Source organism: Saccopteryx leptura, chromosome 5 (assembly GCF_036850995.1).
Source record: "Saccopteryx leptura isolate mSacLep1 chromosome 5, mSacLep1_pri_phased_curated, whole genome shotgun sequence".
Classification (NCBI taxonomy): domain Eukaryota; kingdom Metazoa; phylum Chordata; class Mammalia; order Chiroptera; family Emballonuridae; genus Saccopteryx; species Saccopteryx leptura.
The window spans coordinates 177,135,561-177,158,762 of record NC_089507.1 but is presented as its reverse complement, the minus strand read 5'-3'; the positions used below and the strand labels follow the sequence as shown (position 1 = coordinate 177,158,762).

Here is a 23,202-nt window from a genome sequence, read left to right as displayed (position 1 = left end):
TTATGTCAACCCTAGCAAACTAATATAATATTCAAAGAGTTATTGACTCAAATACAGGTGGTCCCTGGGTTACAAATGAGATAGATTCTGTAGGTTTGTTCTTAAGCTGAATTTGTATGTAAGTTGGAACAGGTACATTTACCTATTAAGTACAACTTAGAAAGATGTTTGTCTTAACATAGTAATTTTACTTTTCTGTGCAAATAAATACTTAAACATTTTCAAATACAACCTTAACCAATCTTGGATGATGCAGAAGATAATGGACTTGCTGGAGAGGATGGGACTGGTGTTAGAGAGACAGGGTTTGATTCTGCTGCTGGAGTCAGTTTCTGGAAATAGGCATCAGAGAGGTTTGTACGGAACTTTCCTTTTTCTCATCATAAATGGCCCTGTAGCATCTCAGACCTTCGGTAACTGTGCAGTGAACTCTGGTGAACTTCTCTGTATCAGGATCTTGCTCCTCTAACTTTGCCATTCTTGCTTCAATGAGATGAAAAGCATCAGCTAACACTTTTGTAGAAAACTTTTTCAGTTCTAGAGTTTCTAGGTCCCTGTTTTCTTCCCCAAATGGTATCATCTGCTGCTCTAGTTTCATAAGGTCTTCACTGGTTAGTTTATTGCCAGGGGAGTTGAGTAATTCTATGATATCACTTTTACTGATATCCAAGTGCAATTGATTACCAATAGCCCTTATGGTGCTTCATCTGTAAGTATGAGTTGTACATAAGTTAGATGTTTGTAACTTGGAAACAACTATACAGAGTTCATTTTAAAATTGCATGGGATTTATATTTTAAAATGTAAATTTAAAATTTCAACATATTTTCAAAACCAATTTTCCATTCATTGATTCAACTGTTTTTGAGCTATAGAAACAGCATTTTCATATGGTCTACTAAAGATCCTTGTGTCTGACCAGGCAGTGGCGCAGTGGACAGAGCATCGAATTGGGACATGGAGGACCCAGATTCCAAGCCTCGAGGTTGCAGGCTTGAGCTCAGGCTCATCTGGTTTGAACGGGGACTCACCAGCTTGAGTGCAGGGCCGGTAGCTTGACGTGGGATCATAGAGACAAACCCATGGTCACTGGCTTGAGCCCAAGGTTGCTGGCTTGAGCAAGGGGTCAATCGCTCTGCTGTAGCCCCCCTGGTCAAGGCACATATGAGAAAGCAATCAATGAACAACTAAGGAGACTATGGAGCCAAATGAAGAGTTGATGCTTCTCATCTCGCTCCCTTCCTGCCTGTCTGTCCCTCTCTCTGTCTCTGTTACACACACACACACACACACACACACACACACACACACACACACACACACAAGATTCTTGTGACTATAGGCCTTTCCTTGCTGTTTGTTTAATGGTGCTATGAGGAGCCCATCTTTTGAATTAGACTTATTAATATTACATACGTTATCAGCTGTGTCATCTTGGTCAAGTCATTTACCTGCCCTGAACCATTTTTCTCTCTAGAAAAGAAAATGAGGCCAGATTCTTTCTAACTTTCAGCTGAGATATTCTGTGGTTTATAGGAACCCTTGACAATCTAGGCAGACTTGATGGCCTACAGTCCAGGTAAGCTCAAAGCAGAGCTGCTTATAGAAATCAACTCCGCTAATATAAAGGGATTTGAGAACAATATTAAAAAAGAGTGCTCCAGCAAATTAAATATTCCAAGTGAAGAACTCTGAATTTATTAAGTCTGCCACCATTTAGAATGCATAATTTTAGCATAAATATTCTGGAAATCTTTATTTAGTTTGCTATGTGCTATTGTTCATAAAAGAGGTCCTGCCTCTAGATTTGTCATATGTCATTAATAAATCAACCATAGAATTCAAATTATAATTAATTGGAATTATCTATTTACTGTTTTATTGTATTTAATTTTAGATGCTCCTAAAATGGCCTAATGAAAATTTGGGATGCTAAATGATTGCCTCATCCTCTTACTCTGCTTTTGCTGAAAATAATTAGTTATGTTAATTGTTTGGGGGATTTTTATTTTCCTCCAAAAACTACTCTGGGTGAGGTTGGACCTTAAAAAAAATCCTTAAAACACTTCTTTTTTTTTTTGCCAGGGTTGTAGTAAAACATCATTTGCACTAAAATCAATAAGGTAAACCTTGCACTACAATGGCATCAATTTGGCACAATGATTTGATATAATAACTAAATAAAAGTAAAATAAAAGCATATTCTGGGCAAGAGGGTCCATGGCCTGGCTTCCATATATTACAGGGCCTGTTCTGGCCCTGAAGGCAAGGAGGCCCCAGGGCCAGGGAGTATGCCTGCTCTGAGCTCACCCTCACCCCTCTTTCTAGAACACATTCCAGGTCCCCCACCATCCTGATGTTTCCTGCTTGAAGGGGCCAAGCTTCTTTAAACAACTCTTTCCTGGGTCCCTCCTGCAAGGGTGTCTGTCACTGATGCCTTAGGCTTGAGGAGTTGCCAAGAGGAGGCTGAGGTGGAAATGAGGACAGAGCTGGGATTTGAGGACTGGGGTAGGGGCAGGGGTGGGGTAAGTGGAGAGACACATGCATCCCTGACTGTGGTGTGGCCCCTTGTGATGCAGAACTGAGCCTGGGGTGGTAAGTAGGGGATGGGCTGAGCAAAGAGTCAGAGGACTAAATTCCCCTGCCACTCTCCAGGTTCTTTTTTTTTTTTTTTTGTGAGGTTTTATTTTTTTTATTTTATTTTATTTCTGAAGCTGGAAACGAGGAGGCAGTCAGACAGACTCCCGCATACGCCCGACAGGGATCCACCCGGCACGCCCACCAGGAGGCTATGCTCTGCCCATCCGGGATGTCGCTCTGTCACGACCAGAGCCACTCTAGCGCCTGGGGCAGAGGCCAAGGAGCCATCCCCAGTGCCCGGGCCATCTTTTGCTCCAATGGAGCCTCGGCTGCAGGAGGGGAAGAGAGAGACAGAGAGGAAGGAGAGGGGGAGGGGTGGAGAAGCAGATGGGCGCCTCTCTTGTGTGCCCTGGCCGGGAATCAAACCTGGGACTTACGCACGCCAGGCCGACGCTCTACCACTGAGCCAACCGGCCAGGGCCTACTCTCCAGGTTCTTATGAAGGCACAATGGTCAAGATAGGAGAGACATTTTATTTATCATTTGTCATCTTGATTTATAATTTTTTTAATATTTTGACAGGTGGTATGAGGATCATTCATACTTTATTCATTCTCTTGCCCTGGACCTGGTAAATGTGAAGGAAAGACTAATATAATTTTGAATTGTTGACCTATGCTGAGTGGTCCATCTCGCTCTCTAATGATTGACTTACTAGTTTAAGTCACACCTTATATATAATATAAGTGAATTTAGCAATTGAGAAAAGAAACCAAAAGAAATGAAGAATAACAGACTCTATAGTTTCTTTTTCTGCTCTGTGGTTTTGAAATATGGTGGTCTTTCTTCTGGAAGCTTTTCCCGGAAGTTGATGAGGAGGATAAAAATTGATGGGTCCTCTTTCAAACACTCACATACATTTCTGAATCGAATCATTTTGACAGTGGCATAGTTGGGTCCTGCCGTAACATCCTCACTGGTTTATATATGAGGAGCCTTATGCTTCAGGAGGCTGACTTGCACGTGGGTAGTCACACAGCCACGGGGCAGTAGGAGAAAGGACCTGAGCCCAGGCAGCCTGGATTCAGAATCATGGCTGAAGGAGTCTATGGGGCATTTGTCCACCAAAGATGTCTGCATAGACGTCAGCTTCGCAAGCAACTTGTCAGCGACATTTCCCTCTTGACCAACCGGTAATGTGACCTACAGAATTGAACACAGCCTAGGGACAGCACAGATTTTCATGCAAGGGGTTGTTCTACCATCTGAGCACACACAATAGCTTGGTTTTTGTTTTGTTATATATTTGGTGGTGTTTCATTTTACTTCTAAGTGCTGGAAGGAAAACAAGCTTAGCACAGGGCTTAGCCCTCTGCAAATCCTGGGAAGAAGGAAGGAAGAGGTGGCCAGACGGAAGAGAATTCATCTTGTAAAATTAATGCAGTCTGATGCCAAAGACAAAATTGATCACGTGAATTGCTCCAGCTCAGCCCCCATCCTCTTGAGGGCCGAGATCAGAGGTAGACTTCTGACTTGGCTCTAAGAGAACAGTTTCCGAGAAGGGTTTAAGTCTCTCCTGGGAAAATTGCGAAGAATTAGAGGGAAGGAGGACGCCCGTCTCTGGGGGAACATGCCTCTGGAATCAGCCCACGCAGCCTGCAGCCTCAAAAGGGCGTGCAACCTCCGCTCACTCCTCGGAGACCGCCGGCGCCCCGCCCACGCCACCGCCGGAGCCCCGCCCTCCGCGGAGCCCCGCCCCCTCGAACGACTTTGGGGCGCGGCGTCTACCCGCGGTGCATGGTGGGGCCGTCGCCTAGGACAACCCAGTTCCCGCGGCCCGGAGGCGGTGCCACGCGGGAGCCGCGGCGGGCGGCATGCGCCGGGCCTCTTCGGGGTCCTCGCCTGTGGCGAGCTCTGATTACTACGAGCGGCTGGGCCGCCTCCAGCGCGGGCTGCGGGACAGGTACGGCCTATCGGAGCGGGGGCAGGAACCGGCCTGCTCCGAGGGTCAGCTGGTGCTCAATCCCGCCAGTGTTCCCCTGGGCTCCGGGTGGGGCCTGGAGGACAAAGTTTACCGGAGACACCTCACTCACTGGGGGTCTCCCGCTGCAGGTTGCGCCGCGGCACTCCTGCCCGAAGGAGGGTGGGAGTTCTCCTGCCTGTCATTCTCCTTCAAGCCTTGTGAATTTTTCTAGTCCCCATCTACACGCCTCCGCCCTAGGACCTCTTCAGACTGTCATCCCACCCTGACAGCTGCACTGCAGGCGTGATGACAGGTCCAGGACCGCGCGTGTGTGTGTATGTGAGAGAGAGAGGGAGAGAGAGAGAGAGAGAGAGAGGGAGGGAGGGAGGGAGGGAGAGAGAGAGGGAGAGAGAGAGAGAGACGGGGAGGGGGGGGGGAGGGAGAGAGAGAGAAAGAGAGATGCATGCCCTGTTTAAATACAGAAGACTTTGGGAGTCAGATTTCCAGCGCAAGGATGAACTTGCAGCAAGAAAAGTCCAGCTTCCAGAGGGTTTATGATACCTTGATTAATAACTTGATTAAAACATGAAAGAACCACTGAAAACAGATCTAAGAGCACATAAAGAGAAAATTATAATTTACTATAAATAACATAAAAGCTAAGTCGTTGGAACTATTATTTAGCTGATAAATTAATTGAAATTAGAAATCTCATTAGTTGACAGGAAAATAGATTTTTGATCTATTGATAAAAAGTTTAATTAATGTTAAAAGTTACAAAATCATTTTAGTGAAGAGGAGAGCTGTGTGTGTGACAATTCTAAAATTACATGTCAGGTAAAGGCAGGAGTGGTTTTTGAAACAAAGTATATTCGTCTCATGTTAGCCTTAATTCTTTTAATTATCTCTTTCTTTTTTTAAGATTTTTATTTATTGATTTTACAGAGAGATGAGGGGGGAGAACCAGAAGTATCAATTCATAGTTGCTTCACTTTAGTTGTTCATTGATTGTTTGTACTATGTGCCTTGACCCAGCAAGCCCAGGGTTTTGAACCAGCGACCTCGTTGTTCCAGGTCGAAGGTCTATCCACTGCGCCACCACAGGTCAGGCTTAGCCTTAATTCTTGTCAAGTATTTATAGAGCATCTACAATAGGCCCTCTTAATTGCTCTAATCATATTTTATCTCTTAATCTTTCTCTACACCCTATTTTCATTCTGACATGCCACTACTCACCTACTCCAGTGACCTCCGACTTCCATTTTTGAAAAATCACTTCCTGAATTTCATCCTCTCCACCAAGTATTGACAACAGATTCCCTAACTTATGTGACCTTGGATTCTTTCAGCATGCTAGAAAATGGCTTAGGACTTGCTCCCTGCCTATACTGAGAATTCCAGGAGAGGAACCATGTCTAGCTGGATCTTTAGCTAGTGATAAGAGTATCTGACATGGAGGAAGGGCCTGATAAATGTTTGTTGAATGAATGGAAGGAATCCCAAAGTCAACCAGAGAGTGTCCAGGAGTTATGAATGTCTTGTATAGAACTGGAGTAGCCACATATTGCCACTAAATAATGACCATTTTCCAGTCAACGAGGAAAAGTGGACAGTGTGTTATATCAAAGATGGTATTAAGTGTCTACACATACCCGGTAATCAAGAGACAAGGCATTGCTCTGTGCATTAGTATACTTAAAGTGCTTTTTGACTCTGTTCTGTTAAAGAGTAGCTAAGTTACTCTAGTCCTTTAGTTATTTGAATCTCTTAGCCCAAGTTCAAATTCCAAAATGTTACTGGTTCAAATGGTATTCTTTTTGAACTAAATGAATTGAGAGTTATCATTTTTGCTTCCTGTGCTGGAACACCTGGCTGCATCCCTATAGTAGAACTATGTAATTATTATTGCTCACTTTATGTTTAACACTTAATGCTTTAGCTATTAAGCAAGACTGTTGAAATTGAAGAATTTGAGTCATATTGTATAACATATTCATGGTTCTGTATTTGGAGATTTGTTTTAAGTCAGTACAAATTTGTTGCTGTATGTCAGTGGTTCTCAACCTTTCTAATGCTGTGACCCCGCAATACAGTTCCTCATGTTGCGGTGACCCCAAACCAAAAAATAATTTTGGTGGCTACTTCATAACTGTAATTTTGCTACAGTTATGATTCGGAATGTAAATACCTGATATGCATTATGTATTTTCTGATGGCTTTAGAAAAAGCAGGTTGAGAACCACTGCTGTATGTATTCAATTTTTGATTTTAGAAGTCTATGACTAGTTGTAACATATAGTTAATAAAAACAGAAGTAAATAACTTTGGATTCAGAGAAAATTGCAATAGAAATGTGGAAACCTGGGTTCTAGTCCACGAACAGTTGTGTGACCTTGAGTAGATCATTCAGCTTCTTTGAACTTGAGATCTTCACCAGAAATGAGGGGCCGTGACTAATATGTAAAGTCAGGCCACAGACATTTTTTCTCTACTAGCGTAATGATCCTCAGAGTAAAAAAAATTGAAAGGTGTAGTTTTGCAGAGCAAACTGAATATCATTGCTTCCTGTTTGAGTGTTTAGCTGTACTATCCCTGCCCACTTTTTCCAGTGACCAGAGGACCATTGTCTCTTAAAACTCAAGAGTAATTTTATAGGCTGAAACCCTAGGAAGTAACAGCTGCTTTATCAGAAATATCCTGGGAGTGGGAGGTAAAAAATTAGTGCCCTTTCTTGGCCCTCTTTAAGGTGGATCATTGCTATGTTACTGGTCTAATAACTAGGCTTTCCCCCTTGTAACTGATATATTTCTAGTTCAGGTTGTCTTAGCTGTAGTCACACATAGATGTAATTTTATATTCTGACATTTTTTTCCTTTTTGTATATAGTATTTTCTCTGAGTTGTGGTAAAAGTCAATCATTGATTCCAAAAGCGCCTAGTGAAGTGACTTGTTACAGTGTTTATAGTGCTACAAACAAGTATGGTGGGAACATAAGTGGAATTGACTCTTACAATTACATAAAAGCATCCCTTTAAAAGGCCCATTAACCAGATAGTTTTTTTCAATGCCAGTATTGACTTAGGCTGAGATATCATAATAGTTCCGAAATTGACACTGAGATATTAGTTGAGTAAAGCTGAAGATGCTATTGAGACAAAACTGGAATCGTCAAGTGGCTTAAAAGGACAAAACTAAACCACATGGCTATGTTTTAAGGACTGCTCAGCTGTATAAAACTTAAGATGATTGGGGTGGGGATTGAAGGGAGGGGGTGCAGGTAACTGAAAGCATAGACTATGGTACACATCCATCCCAAGGCTAAGTGTTTCAAAGATTTATTAAATAAATAATATGTGGAAATTGCAAGGGGATCCTGTCAATAAGCCTTTCTTTGGATTTTTACTGGAGTAAATATATGGTTTTAAGTCTTAAATTTAAAACATGAAAGAGCCTGACCAGGTGGTGGTGTAGTGGTTAGAATGTTGCCTGGGACTCCTGGGAAGCTGAGGACCCAGGTTCAAAACTGCAAGGTCACCGACTTGAGTATGACCTCGCCGGCTTGAGCGTGGGATCATAGACATGGTCGCTGACTTGAAGTCCAATGTTGCTGGCTTGAGCAAGGGGTTACTGGCTCAACTGGAGACCCGAGGTCAAGGTACATATGAGAAAGCAATAAGCAACTAAGGTGCCACAACTATGTGTTGATGCTTCTCATCTCTCTCCTTTCTTGTCTATCCTTGTCTGTCTTTCCATCTCTCGCACACGGGTGCCCTTGCTTGCTGGCTCAAAACAAACAAACAAACAAAAAAAAACACAAAAAAATAAAACACCACATATGAAAGATAGCATTTAGAGTTGATACAGCATGGATGAGGAAGTTAAAAAAAATAGGCCTAGGTTGTGAGTTAATGAGATTAGAATCATTTTGCATGGAGTAGAAGACCAAGAGGTATTTGATTGTGGTTTTTCAGTGTGTGAAGCATCACAATAGAGAACAAGAATGACCAACAGCTGTCTATATTGTAAATCATGAGAAGGAAGACACCTACTAAGAAGGCATACTGGTGGCTAACTGGGCTCAAAACAAAAACAAACAAACAAAAACAGCCTTGCATGTATTTCTACACATGTACTTCAGGGAGAGCCCTGTGTTGAACTGCCTACCTGCACTGTGTTTCTGTCATAGGAACCAGACCTTATAAAGGAGATCCTGGAATCCTATTTCAACCAATAGGGTTGAGGCTTTCCTCATCCAATCAGAGCTGCATAGCACCGGCCAACCAGAGTGGCTCTATCCTGACCAATCAGAACAGTACCTTTTGGACCAATCAAACTGTGAAGATATGGAGCCCTCATTTGCATGAGCACAGACCAATCAGGGCTATGGACTTGGTCCATGTATGCAAGCTTCCCCTCTGTCTGTGAGGGCTCTGTGTCTCATAGGAGCAGAGCTGTCTTGTGAGTGAGGGGGTCTGGTCCCAGAACTGCCTCATAGCTGGGCTGTTTTTGTAGCCATGCTGTATCACAGTTGAGCTGTTTCACACTGTATAAACTTTACTTCTTCACTCCACATCGGGGGTCTGATGATGTTGAATTGGCACCAACGACCATTGGTTGACTGTGTACTGAAAGTTGAGCAGGAACAAAGAAGTTTCACGTTCATTATTTAAAAGAACTTGCTGCTTGGGAGCCACTGGATTTCTCAAGTGCAGTCCTTTTTCACTAGAAGTCATAGGTGAATTTTTAAAATTATTTTGAAATACAAGTTTACAAAAGTGTTGCAAGTATAGGACAAAAACCCTTTAATATTTCCCTAACTCAGGTTCCTCAACTCTTTATTACATTTTCTATATCTCTGTCTTCCTCCCTAAAATTATTATTCATGGGAGGTGTAAAGTACAGCATAGGGAATATAAACAATAATATTCTAATAACTATGTATGGTGTCAGATGGGTATGAGATTTATTGGGATGATCACTTAAAAGGTTATATAATGTCTAATCACTGGGGTGTACACCCGAAACTAATATAATATTGTATGTCAACTATAAATGACAAAAATGATTTAAAAAATAAATAAAGTTGCCCTGGCCGGTTGGCTCAGCGGTAGAGCGTCGGCCTAGCGTGCGGAGGACCCGGGTTCGATTCCCGGCCAGGGCACACACAGGAGAAGCGCCCATTTGCTTCTCCACCCCTCCGCCGCGCTTTCCTCTCTGTCTCTTCCCCTCCCGCAGCCAAGGCTCCATTGGAGCAAAGATGGCCCGGGCGCTGGGGATGGCTCCTTGGCCTCTGCCCCAGGCGCTAGAGTGGCTCTGGTCACAATATGGCGATGCCCAGGATGGGCAGAGCATCACCCCCTGGTGGGCAGAGCGTCGCCCCATGGTGGGCGTGCTGGGTGGATCCCGGTCGGGCGCATGCGGGAGTCTGTCTGACTGTCTCTCCCTGTTTCCAGCTTCAGAAAAATGAAAATAAATAAATAAATAAATAAAGTATTAGGTTTTTTTCTGAATCACTTGAGAATTATAGATATGATGCCCCATTACTCCTAAAAACTTTGGTGTGTATTTCCAAAAAAGCAAGGATACTTTCTCACATGATCAGCATATAGCCCTCGCAGTCAGGAAATCAACATTACATACCAGTCCACAGGCCCAATCAAATTTCAACAACTGTCCATTTCAGCAGTTGTCCTTATAATTTTATTATAAATAAATAAAAATTAAAAAACAGTTTGCTGTTTAAAAACTATTCTTTTTCATTTTGCAAGAACTAGTTCAAAGTATGCACACTGAAATCCTAGACAGATGAAAATGCTGAGTTTGAGACTTTTTTGGGGTTGGGGAAGGGAGATACAGCCTTTAAACTTCATGACACTAGGTCTTTTCAGTTCTGTTTTGCACATTAATCACATCCTTGCTGCTTAACACATAAATACTAGGGAAATCCAAACCCAGGCAACACAAATTGTGACCAATAAACAAAATGTGGTCCTGGCCCCTTTTCTCCTGTTAGTAAGGGTGGTGACCTCCTCCTGATTTTTCATGCTAATAAAGGAAATTTTACAAGCCAAGAAAAGGAAGAAAACTAACACTGTCTTTTTTCCTTTTTGGTTTCAGATCCCATCTGTGAGTCCAGGTTGCATGTGGTTGCCCTGCCTCTATAGTCTTTCCCACTCTGGAACTGTTTCTCTGTCTTTCCTTATCTTTCGTGTTCCTGACAGCTTCATAGAGTACAGTTTGCATTCCAGAGGGTGATCCTCAAACTGGGTTCGCCTGATGTTTCCTTATGACCAGATGTTGGTCATACTTTCTAAGCAGGAATACCACAGAAAGGAAGCATGACACCAGGGGTACAAGGTCATAGATTCATTTAAGAGTCTTTTTGTCCTTGTAAGTTAATGACAAATTGCTTACATTGTCCAGTCATTCATTATTCATGAGTTAAATATCCTGTTGATCACTGAACCTTAGAAGAGAAAAAACTGACTAATAAAATTTGCTGACATGGAAACAATTATACCATATTTTCTTCTCTTCTAAGTTCAGATCTATGAGAAGCTATTAGTTTTAAAAATTGTGTTTCTATATTTTTTTCCTTTTAATCTTTTATCCTTTTTATACACAGGCATATTGCAGCTAAGGAATAGATGTGTTCCCCAAGCAAAGATTCAGTGTTTGGATTTGGTACCCCGTTTTCCCATTAAAAGAATTTTGGTTAAATTATGCTAAACAAATTTACTTTATCTATAATGTAGCTAACAGAGTACATTTAGGACTTTTTTTTTTTTTTTTAAAGAACAAACTAAGAGCTCACAAATGTAATGTGGGCCCAGCCTCTTTCCCTTGGGAGACCAACCTGAGCTCACCTTCTTTTGGACTCCTTGTCTTTGAGTCACAGTATTTTTTTTAGCATTTTTCTCTCAGACATTATGTGATTTCTCTTTCGGCCTTTAGTTCATGGTAATTTGGATTAGCAATGTGACTTCGGTTACATGAGCTTGAGGCTGGTACTTTGGTGGTGGTCAGGTGGAGCCCTCTGTGGTTAACCTACCAACGGCTCCTCTCGGGACTGGGACGGAGCCCCATTCCCCAGTTATCCCTCCGCCCTTTGAATTTGGCTGTTGCCCCCTCCTCTGCTGCCTAGTTTCCCCTGCCTCTTGCTCAGGATGGGGGTGCAGGGTAAACTGTCTCCTAGCTTACTGGCAGCACTCACCTGTATGTACATCATGGCTAAGTCTTGACTGGTAGTAGCTCCAGGGAATAGCAGTTAGTGACAGATTGTGGTGATGTTTCAAAGTTATAAAAAAAAAATTCTCCCAAATTTAAAGTAATAGTGTTAAGTGACTTGGTCTTCATTAAATGTCAGTGAGGCCAGGTTTCCTTTTCAGAGACTTATCCCTAACTCAGCCACTTGGCTCTGCCCAAGCTTGACTGGTTTGTAGCAGAGCAAGCCACCAGTCATTAGTCCAAGGTGGATTTGTGGAAGCATCATATCCAGTCCTGATAGAACCCCATTGCTCAAGTGCCAGCATCTCTGAGAAGTCTGGCCATGTTTTATTTTACATATTAATCTGTTTATTGTCTGTCCTTCCCCCTAGAGTGTCAGAGCTGCCTAATGATAAGGTTCTTGGTTGCCATTCACCATATCGATCTCTAGGCCTAGAACAGTGCTTGGCTTATTAAGGCACTCAAGAAATACCTTTCTGAATGAATGAACCTGGTTCCCAGCCTTTTCTTTGGGCATTTCCCATTTACTTTGATTATTTTTCTCTTTCGGTTTGTATTGGTGTCCCCTTTGCTTTTAGGCATCCCTGGTGACTAATAAGTATTTTCATGTCTTGAGTTTTAAACACAGCTGGCATTTTCTGCTTCTTAGACCAGAGAGATATTCTCACAAAAGTGTGATTTCAAAGGAGATCATATTCTAAATTTGACAGCCTATTATCAGTATAATTATTCATAAAGTATTTTCTTTCTGTACTGTAGTGAAAAGAAGAGATTGGATCTGGAAAAGAAACTTTATGAATACAGTCAGTCTGATATATGCAGGTAAGATATGACAGTGGTAATAGTTTTTAAGCCACTTTGCATGTTAGTCAATAAAAATTTAACCCTACATATGTTGTAAATACCATAGTTGCAGTACTTTTACCATTCTCTTATTTTTAATATGTAATAGTTTGAAGTAAACACTGCAATTTAATTTGACTATTAAATAGAATAAATTTGATTAAAATTAGTATATATTTTTTCATTCATGATATTTGTGTTATTTCATGAATGTATATTGCTTAAATAGCTTAAGAATCAGACACATTAAGGTCTGCTATCTTTTTTATCACAATTGAAACCCATTAAGTCTGTGTAGTGATTAAGGCATAATCAATGTAGCTGAGATTTCAACAAACTGTTTTCGGCAGGGTTACACAGTGTCTCATGTATATGGAGATGGCAATGAAGGTTAAAATCATTATGGACAGTAGATAATAAGCATGTTATCCTTTTTAGGTTACTTACTCTAATAGTAAGAGTAAATAATATTTTAAATTCTATTTTATGAAAACTAAACTTGATCCTTAAGCCAAATGTATGGTGTTACCTCCAGTATTCTTTATGTGAAAATATTCTGGCTATGATAAGTTTGTGATTTATCCATATTATAATATGAGCAAAAATTGAAAGCATCCAGAAGAGAGAGAAGCCAACTTTAAAACCAAATAACCCAGCAGGCCCATTTATTTCCTGATCTTCAAAATTCTTTGGTTTTAAGATTTAGTGTACTTCCAATGGTACCAGTCAGGGAGAACAGCCCTGACTCTCTGGGCTCTAGAAGAGACAGAGAAACTGATAGGAGGATGGAAGAAATAGCAGTATTGTGGATGCCGAGGCCTCAGAGGTGGGCCCAGATCTTAGAGCAGAGGTCGGGAACCTATGGCTCGCGAGCCAGATGTAGCTCTTTTGATGGCTGCATCTGGCTTGCAGACAAATATTTAATAATAAAAAAAAACGTTAAAAATATAAAACATTCTCATGTATTACAGTCCATTCATTTCCTACCACTCATGTTCATGGTTGCGGGTGGCTGGAGCCAATCACAGCTGTCCTCTGGGACAACACCAAATTTTTATTGTATAATATGTAACGTACTCGGGTCATTGTATGGCTCTCATGAAATTACATTTTAGAATATATGGCGTTTATGGCTCTCTCAGCCAAAAAGGTTCCCGACCCCTGTCTTAGAGGATGCATGCAGTTGCCATTCTTCTAGCCCACAGCTGCAGGGGCGGAGGACAGAGTATGGACTTTTTCTGTGGCCTGTTCTTGGACAACTTCCTGACATAATGGTGATAAGAAAATAATGGAGACCTTTACCAAGCAATCAGTTCTATGAGTTTGTTCCCCACTCTCAGCCTCTTGTGGTTTCCTGTTAGAGAGAGGGTATGATTTGCTAAAAATATGCTTTCTTTGCCTGCTGGATAAAATTCAAATGGTCTAACATGCCTCAACCTGGCTATCCCCAAAGGCAGAGTCTGAGACAGGGTTTATATGTAGGTGGTATTTTTTTTTGTAGGTAGTTGTTTATTTTATGAAGTGGTCACCTAAAACTGGGAGCAGGGCTGGGAAGAATGAAGTAGGAGCTGGTCACTGCTAAGGGCACTTGGGCTTGATCTGTCTGGACCTTCCAATGAACAGTCTAGACTGCCTCTCTGTTCCTTACAAGTGTCCACTAGGGGAAGGAAGAGGGTGCAGTTCACCGCCTGGTTTATGACCCCACTGGTTAGGGCCCTCACAAGAGGTGTTAACTCTTCTCATACCCAGATTTGCTGTGCTGCAAATGCAGAAAAGCAGCCCTGGGAAAGGAAAATACCAGGCATAACAGAGGCAGGTGCTACCAGGTTGCTGCAGCTGTGACAGGCAGAAGAAAAACTGGGTCAGGAGGATATGAGCAGGGTGTGAGAATTATCTGGTCACAAGGGCTCACCAGACCCACCATTATCTGCCCTGTTTAATTTTCATCATCACCATCTTTTGCTAGCCTTTTGCTAAAAATTTACATGGACTAAACTTCAGTTTCTGAAGCATGGTAGGATCTCTCTCTCTCTCTTTCTCTCTCTCTCTCTCTCTCTCTCTCTTAAGTGAGAGGAGGAGAGATAGTGAGACAGACTCCTGTATGTGCCCTGACTGGGATCTACCTGGCAACCCACGGCTGGGGCTGATGCTTGAATTAGCCGAGCTATCTTCAGTGCCCAGGGCTCACACGTGAATCATTTGAACCACTGACTGCGAGAGGAGAAAGGAGAGAGGGAGAGGGAGAGACACAGTTGCTTCTCCTCTGTGCCCTGACTGGGTACCAAACCTAGGACATCCGCACACCGGGCCAACGCTCTATCCACTGAGCAACCGGCCAGGGCCCATGATAAGATCTCTTTGTAGTATAGTGTAAGCAGGTAGGTTCTATTTCCAGTTTTGTTGATTTATTCTGAGCCCCACTAGCTCTTAGCTGTGTGACCTTGGGACAATTACTTCAACATTCTGTATCTCAATTCTTTTATATGTCCAGTGAAGGTAACAATAGTTATGAGAACTTAGTAGAGACTTAAAGTGGTGTCTGACCCAGAGTAAGAGTTGATAACTTATTATTTTTTATTATTTTTGTCAATATCACTGTTATTTTATTTATTTAGTTATTTACTGATGAAGTCTTTTATCAAATTGATTGGGGTGACATTGGTAAATAAGATCATATAGGTTCCAAGTGTACAATTCTGTGATACATAATCTTTGTATTGCATTGTGTGTACACCACCCAAAGCCAAATCTGTTATATTTTTAATTGCCTTTGAGCTTTTCAACATATTACTTCCCCTGCCTGAATGTTTACCCCTCAACTCTTCACTCTTACTTTCCCCAAGTTTGATTTAACTCTTACCCAACCTCATGTTTCAGCTGAAAAATAATTTCTACTGGGAAGGTCTCCCTGAGCCCTTCAACTAGGTCAGGTCACCCAGTCTTGTCAGAGTCCCTTGGAGTTGCCCACATAGCACTCTTTACTTACTTCTTTTTTTTTTTTTTTTTTTTTACCTGTTGACCCTGGCTTAGTGGCTTTCATATTCAGAGCACTGAATACATGAATAAGTGCATGGATGGATGAATGAATGACTTGCTTATGTGGTCAGCTTTGAAGGTTAGTGTAGGGACGGAAATGAAACTAGACTTTTGATGGAGAAGGCATGGTTACTGTTGTACCTAGTCCAAGTGGATACTGACCACCACTAGCAGCTTCACCAAGTACCTGCATGTGAAAACTGTTAACATTAGGTTCTACCTCATTACTGTTGCTATGTTGAAAATGGCAATTTTGGGTAGTAGTAAAACCAGCCTTAAGATTTTTGTTCAGCCTGACCAGGTGGTGACGCAGTGGATAGAGCTTCGGACTGGGATACGGACAGACCCAGGTTTGAGACCCCGAGGTTGCCAGCTTGAGCGCGGGCTCATCTGGTTTGAGCAAAGCTCACCAGCTTGGACCCAAGGTCGCTGGCTCGAGCAAGGGTTACTCAGCCTGCTGAAGGCCCACGGGCAATGCACATATGAGAAAGCAATCAATGAACAACTAAGGTGTCGCAATGAAAAACTGATGATTGATGCTTCTCATCTCTCTCCTGTCTGTCCCTATCTGTCCCTCTCTCGGGCTCTCTCTCTGTCTCTAAAACAACAACAACAACAACAACAAAAACAAGATTTTTGTTCATAAGGAAAAATATGGACAGCCAACTGAGATCAAAGCACAATAAAGAAATTCTTGAAGATCAAGGCTTAGGAATAGAGATTTAAAATCTGTTGGAGATTAATTTTTGTGATCCTCAATCATTTTTTTTTTTTTTTTTTTTTTTTGGTGACAGAGCCAGAGAGAGACAGATAGGGACAGACAGACTGGAAGAGAGAGAGAGATGAGAAGCATCAATTCTTTATTGGGGCACCTTAGTTGTTCATTGGTTGCTTTCTCATATGTGCGTTGACCAGGGGCTACAGCAGACCGAGTGACCCCTTGCTTGAGCCAGTGACCTTGGGCTAAAGCTGGTGAGTCTTACTCAAACCAGATGAGCCCGCGCTCAAGCTGGCGACCTCAGGGTTTTGAACCTGGGTCCTCCGCATCCCAGTTCGACACTCTATCCACTGCGCCACCGCCTAGTCAAGCGGAGATTAATTTTTAATATTTTTAGCATCTTTGCAAATCTGTTTTTTAGAGTGAACATTTTTGTGGTTTTCAACTTTATCTTGCTAAAAGAATAGTGAACAATTTATTGAACCAACAATAGAAGTGCAACTGGTACTTTTATGACTTATGTACTTGTGAAAAAGAAAGAGCTAGAATTAGCAGTGCTGGTTCTGTGAGAAGAGTGGGCTATACATCTTGAGCCTTTTTATACTGCACTTTGTTGTTTTTTTCTTTGCGAGAGAGAGGAGGGGGACAGATAAGGACAGACAGACAGGAAGGGAGAGAATGAGAATCCTCAACTTTTATTTGTGGCACCATAGTTGTTCATTGATTGCCTTCTCATATGTGCTTTGACCAGGGGGCTCCAGCTGAGCCATTGACTCCTTGCTCAATGAAGCCAGCAACCTTGGGCTCAAGTCAGCAACCATGGGGTTATGTTTATGACCTTGGGTTACGAACCTGGGCCCTCAGTGTCCCAGGCCAGCATTCTGTCCATTGCACCACTGCCTAGTCAGGCCATACTACACTTTGGATGAGTCCTGAAAGGATTTTTCATAATTTGAGTAGCATTATAGTCTATATGTTATTATAATATACTTTAATAATATGGTATATTATAGTTTCTAACAAAATTTTAAAATTATATCTAAATGAGAGCTTTTTTACTTTAAATTTTCATACTGTTTATGGATTGTGGTTTATAGTTTGATTTTCATAGAGCAGGTAGTTCTGAGATTATCATTTAAAAGAATGCTAATGGATTTTTTCTCTGAATATGGCCACATAGACACCACTCAGAATCACATGTAATTTTGAGAAGGAAATCTATGTAAATCTTCTCTGTGTGAATGTTACAATGTGGTCTGTATTTATTTCTCAGGGCAGTTATATCTAGATGTGATACCTTAGTGATGTTGCATTAATTTCCTATCTCTAAAAATGCATACACATTTTGTCCTTAAAGTTTCAGTGTTTGAGTAAAATATCTTAGAATACATAGTTTCACTAACAATTTTGTTAAAGAAAATTCTCCTTCTAAATTAATAAATGTTAAACTTGGTGCCCAATTATTGCAAGAGATACTTAAATGTGGTGGAGCAGTTCATGATTTAGTCCTCAGAATGGACTAGGAGAAGAAAAATGTTTCTTCCCCAGTTTCACTTTGTATATTCTACAAGGTTGTGCTAAATAAATGTATATTATGTTTTTTCCACCAAAAATAGAATGCAATAAACATCTTCAAATTCAGTTTTTTAAAAAAGAAAATTCTTCCTCGATTGTCAAAATCTGAGTTTGTTGTTTAAAAATCTGCTTTTATTTTTCTAGAGCTAAGCTGAAGTATATAAAACTAAAGAAATACCAGAAGCAAATATGTGAATCAGAAAAGAAGGCGCATACTCGAAACCAAGAATATTTAAAGCAGTTTGAACGTGTCCAAGCTCATGTTGAACACTTTACCACAAATACAGAGAAACTTCAACAACTGAAGGTGATATCTTGTTTTGTCCTATGGATTTTTTAAACCCTTTTTTGCTGAAATTAGAAATAATGAAGATTAAGTTTCAGTTATTCATCTGTCAGTTTTCTTTATGAATTGTCACGTGGCCAAATGTTGATCAGAGAACTTGAAATTGAATTTTCTCAGATTCCTCCTTTAGTTGAGGAATTTATGGAATATCTATACTTTGTTGTACTATACAAAATGTTAATGTAAAATGGGCACATGCATCACCAGCCATTGTAAGACGCTTGGTAGTCGTTGGCCTCATGGTTGAATTTGAGCTGCATTAGAGTCCCCTCTAGAGACTTCTTCCTCCTTTAAATGCTTCCTTTTCTATGGTCTGGACCCCTCTGTTCTGGTCTGGAGGTGTGTTGGGGGAAGACGGGGGGGGGGGGCGGGGGGGCAGACCCGGCCCTGAGGAGTTCGCCTTCATGCTCCTCGTCTCGTTCCCCAGAGCAGCTGCTCTTAGCCCTCTCTAGTTCTGGAGTCCCATTCCCTTAAGGAGCTCAGGAACCATCCGCTCTCCAAATTATGCAAAGTGTTGAGGGCTAGGCCTTTTTCCCACCATTGTGTTTGTCAGGAGTTGTTGGCCAAGTTATCCCAACTGAATACTGGTTACAGGACAGTGGTCTCAGTACTTCCCTTCCCTTTTTATTTTCTCTGGCAGTTTTCTCCCCAAACTTTTATTAGGAAGATTTCAAGTACACAGAAAAAATAGATTATTCTAACATCTATGCTGTGGCCTGAATGTGTTTCCCCCAGATTCATTTGTTGAATGCCCAAAAGTGATGCTATTAGTAGGTGGGGCCATTGAGAAGTGATTAAATCATGAGAGTGGAACTCTCATAAGTGGGATTAGTGCCTTATAAAAGCGGCTCCAGAGAGCTCCCAGCCCCTTTACCATGTGAGGACATGGTGAGCAGGTGGGGGCGAACAGGGAGAGGGACCTCACCAGAAGGTGACTATGCTGGTGCCTTGATCTTAGGTTTCCCAGGCTCCAGAACTGTGAGCAGTACATTTCTGTTGTTTATAATCCACCAATCAGTGCTGTTTTGTTATAGCATCCCAAATGGACTAAAATAACTCCTATACTCTCTACCTGGAGGCAGTAGTTATAAATATTTTTTCACATTTGCTTTGAGTGTATGTGTGTATGTGTATGTTTTTAAAACTATACTGCAGACACAATGATAGTTCTCCCCTAGAGAACGGTTTCCTATATAATCATAATACCATTCATTCTCACACCTCAGAAAAGGAAAAATGGTTCCACAATATCATGTAATGTCCAACCAATATATCATATAAATTTCTCCAGTTCCAGACCAGGAACCAACTATGGTTATTGTGTCTGTTTCAGTGTCTTTTTTCTTTCTTTCTTTAAAAAAAATTTATTGGTTTTAGAGAAAGAGGAAGAGACAGAGAAAGAGAGAGAAACATCAATCACTTTCTGAATGTGCCCTGACCAAGAATCAAACCAGCAACTTTTGCATATCAGGAAGATGTTCCAAACAAACAACCTGTCTGGCTAGGGCATCTTACTTTTTTAAAAACTGAACTTATTGGGGTGACATTGTTAATAAAATTACATAGATTTCTGGTGTGCCATTCCACAGCACATCATCTGTCCACTGCACTATGCATTCATCATCCGAGTCAGGTCTCCTTCCATTGCCGTTTATCTCCCTTAGCACCTTTTACCTCCTCCACACTGCTGTCTGTGTCTATGAACTTTCTTTTCTTTGCTTAATTCCTTCACTTTATTTACCCAGCCACCAACCTTTTCCCCTTCTGATAGATGCCAGTCTGTTCTCTGTATCGGAGTCTGTTTCTATTTTGTTTGTTAGTTTATTTCGTTCATTTGATTCCACATATATATAAATGAAATTATATGGTACTTGTATTTCTCTGACTGGTTTATTTCACTTAGCATAGTGCTCTCCAGGTCCATTCATGCTGTTGTGGCCGAGGAGTATTCCACTGTGTATAGGTACCACAGCTTTTTTATTTACTCATCCACTGAAGATCTGGGCTGCTTCCAGATCTTGGCCTTTGTAAATAATGCTGCAGTGAACATGGGGGTGCATATATTCTTTTAAATTAGTGTTTGGGGGTGTTTTTTATATATCTACAGAAGAGGAATCACTGGGTCATAAAGCAGTTCTGTTTTTAATTTTTTGAGGTAACTCCATACTGCTTTCCACAGTAGCTGCATTCCCACCAACAATGCAGGAGAGTTCCCTTTCTGCACTTGTTGCCTATGACTTCTTTTAGGATTTTATGACTTTTAGTCTAACATTTAAGTCTTTAATCCTTTTTGAGTTTATCTTGTGTATGGTGTAAGAAAGTGGTCTAGTTTTATTTATTTACATGTATCTTCAATTTTCCCAACACCACTTATTGAATAGGCTATTTTTACCTCATTGTATGTTTTTGCCTCCTTTGTCAGATATTATTGACTGTAAAGGCATGTTTTTATTTCTGGCTCTCTGTTCTGTTCCATTGCTCAGTATGTCTGTTTTTATGCCATTACCATGCTGTGTTGATTACTGTGAACTTGTAATATATGTAGTTTGATATCTAGTAGCATGATTTCTCCAAATTTGTTCTGTTTTTTCAAGATTGCTCTGGCTCTTCAGGGTCTCTTGTGGTTTCATATAAGTTTTTGAGTATTTGTTCTACTTCTATAAGATACATTATTGGTATCTTGATAGGAGTTGTGTTGAATCTACAGATTGCTTTGAGTAGTGTGGACATTTTAATGATGTTAATTATTCCTATCAATGAACATGGTATACATTTCAACTTATTTGTATCTTCCTTCAGTGTCTTATAATTTTCCAGTTACTGGTCTTGGTTAAATTTATTACTAGGTATTTTATTCTTTTGGAAACAATTGAAAATGGGATTGTTTTCTGAGTTTCTCTTTATGATAGTTCATTATTGGTGTATAAAATGCAGCTGATTTTTGGATATTTATTTGTATCCTGATACTTTAACTGTTGTACCTGCAACTTTGTTTTTGCCAGGATGAAGTTCAGATTGAGCTGTACAATGTAGTCTAAAGGATGGTGCAAATTAAGTCAAGAACTAAGTTAACAGTTATGGCATGAATTCACAATATGTTCACACACAGAGCACCCACACTATCATGAACATAGATAGAATTTCTCCAATTGCCTAAGGAGGGGAAACTGGAGCTTTTTAAGGATATCAATCTGTTATGTAGTTTTGAAAGTAAAATGTTGTGATTATATTGCCACATGTCAGATGGATAAAGAGGCTGAATAAATTCTGTTCAAGAATGTAAATAGTAGTATTAGTAATGCTGTAAAGACTCTGTCTTTCTCCCCTTTCCTGTCCCCCTGCTCCCTGCAATAGCAACTTTTATAGAAGGACCCAAGTTGGTCCTTAGAACAGTTTTCCTTTGGTGCCCTTTGGCCTTCCTTGTCTGAGATTGGGTTCTCCCCAGTGTCTACTCTGAGACAGGCATTCAAGTGTAAGTGGATAATTTGGGAAGTGCAAAGAGTATCAGTGGTAGGTGGGAAAGTGAGGCAGGGCAGCACGGGTAATGAACAGGGTACATTATTAAGCCAACTACCACAGTTCGCTCCTAGACCTTAGACCTCAGGGAAACTCTGGCAAATGGTTCAGGGCTTTTGGGATATGCACACTCTGGCTTCCAGGTGTCATTGATTGAGGACTGATGGGGAAGGAGAACCAGGTTATGGAGAATTAACTATCTGCTCCTGTGGGCAGAGCAGCCTTCCCGGGTTCTGAGGAACCTTAGGCACAGAGACAGGGATTCTGGAACTTTGGAGCATTGCCAGCTCAAAAGGGTCCCAGGGGCCTGCATGGAGCATTGCCAGCATCTGCTTTAGCCTCCCACATTCAAGTGCCAGGCATGGGGTTGACATGTCAGGATGCTCAGGGAGGGTCCCCAAAGAAAGACGTCATCACCTGGTTATTTCTCTCCTTTGCCTAAGATCATTCATTGCTCAGCCTTTTCAAGACAAAGCCCAGAAGCTGGTCTCTGCTTGCATATCAACCCAGCTTCAACCTCCCAAGAAACACACACACACACAAACACACACGAGCACGCGTGCACACTCTCTCACTCAAATGCAGACATATGCATTGCTGTCCTCAACCTTCTCTCTCCACCCCCAGTTCTTCCTGTCTCCGCCATCTCCTCTATTCCTGTCTCCATCTTTTCCCACCTCCACTGACCTTCCATTTCTGTCTCCTCCATATCTTCATCTCTTTCCTTCTCTCTCTTCCACCCTGTGTCTTCCCACTCTCTATATCTCTGTCTCCCACGTATGTGTGTGCTCTCTTTTACACGCACTCATTCACTCACTCGCACATACCCACAGAATTTTAAACATGTTGCACAATTTGCATTTCCTTGAAAGTATCACATTATCTCTTATATTCTTCAACTGGAAGGCCTCTTTCCCTCTATTCTCCCTTAGGTCTGTGTCATAGTGATCTCAGTAAGCACTACCTTTATGGTATTATAATTGATTACAGGTCTATTTTCCACCTCCCTACAAGCTCCTTGTCATTATTTTACTACTGAGTATCTGACCCAGGAAGTGGCACATAATAAGCATCGAGATAGCCCCCCATCAGAGGCAGATTAAGGTCCTTTGAGGCCCTGGGTGCAGAAGAAAATACTGGGCCCCTTAAAAAAAAGAGAGAGACAGGGAAAATAAAAATACATGTTAACCATATTTTTAAGTAAATAAAAAATATTATGTACTATTAATTTTAAAATTGCACATATGAAAGCAAACTTGGTGCCATTAGAAAAAAACATAAAGTTGGGGTTTTGTGGGGCCTTTAGAAGTCAGAGCCCAGGGCGCGTGCCCGATGCGTCCACCCTTAAATCTGCCTCTGCCCCGATTGAAAATTCTTCCATGTTTTTGTCTTATTCTT

The 23,202-nt window shown here is 41.3% G+C and overlaps 1 protein-coding gene across 1 annotated transcript in view; it reads left to right on the top strand.

Moving 5' to 3' along the window:
* Nucleotides 1-4,394: 4,394 nt before the first annotated feature.
* The window catches only part of KIZ (kizuna centrosomal protein), a 131,135-nt gene continuing 112,327 nt past the window's right edge, over nucleotides 4,395-23,202 (top strand). Inside the window, exons 1-3 of the mRNA XM_066386976.1 lie at nucleotides 4,395-4,543; nucleotides 12,530-12,592; nucleotides 18,087-18,249. Of these exons, the coding sequence (XP_066243073.1) occupies nucleotides 4,455-4,543; nucleotides 12,530-12,592; nucleotides 18,087-18,249 (315 nt within the window). The 5' untranslated portion in view covers nucleotides 4,395-4,454. The remainder of the gene's footprint in view (nucleotides 4,544-12,529; nucleotides 12,593-18,086; nucleotides 18,250-23,202) is intronic.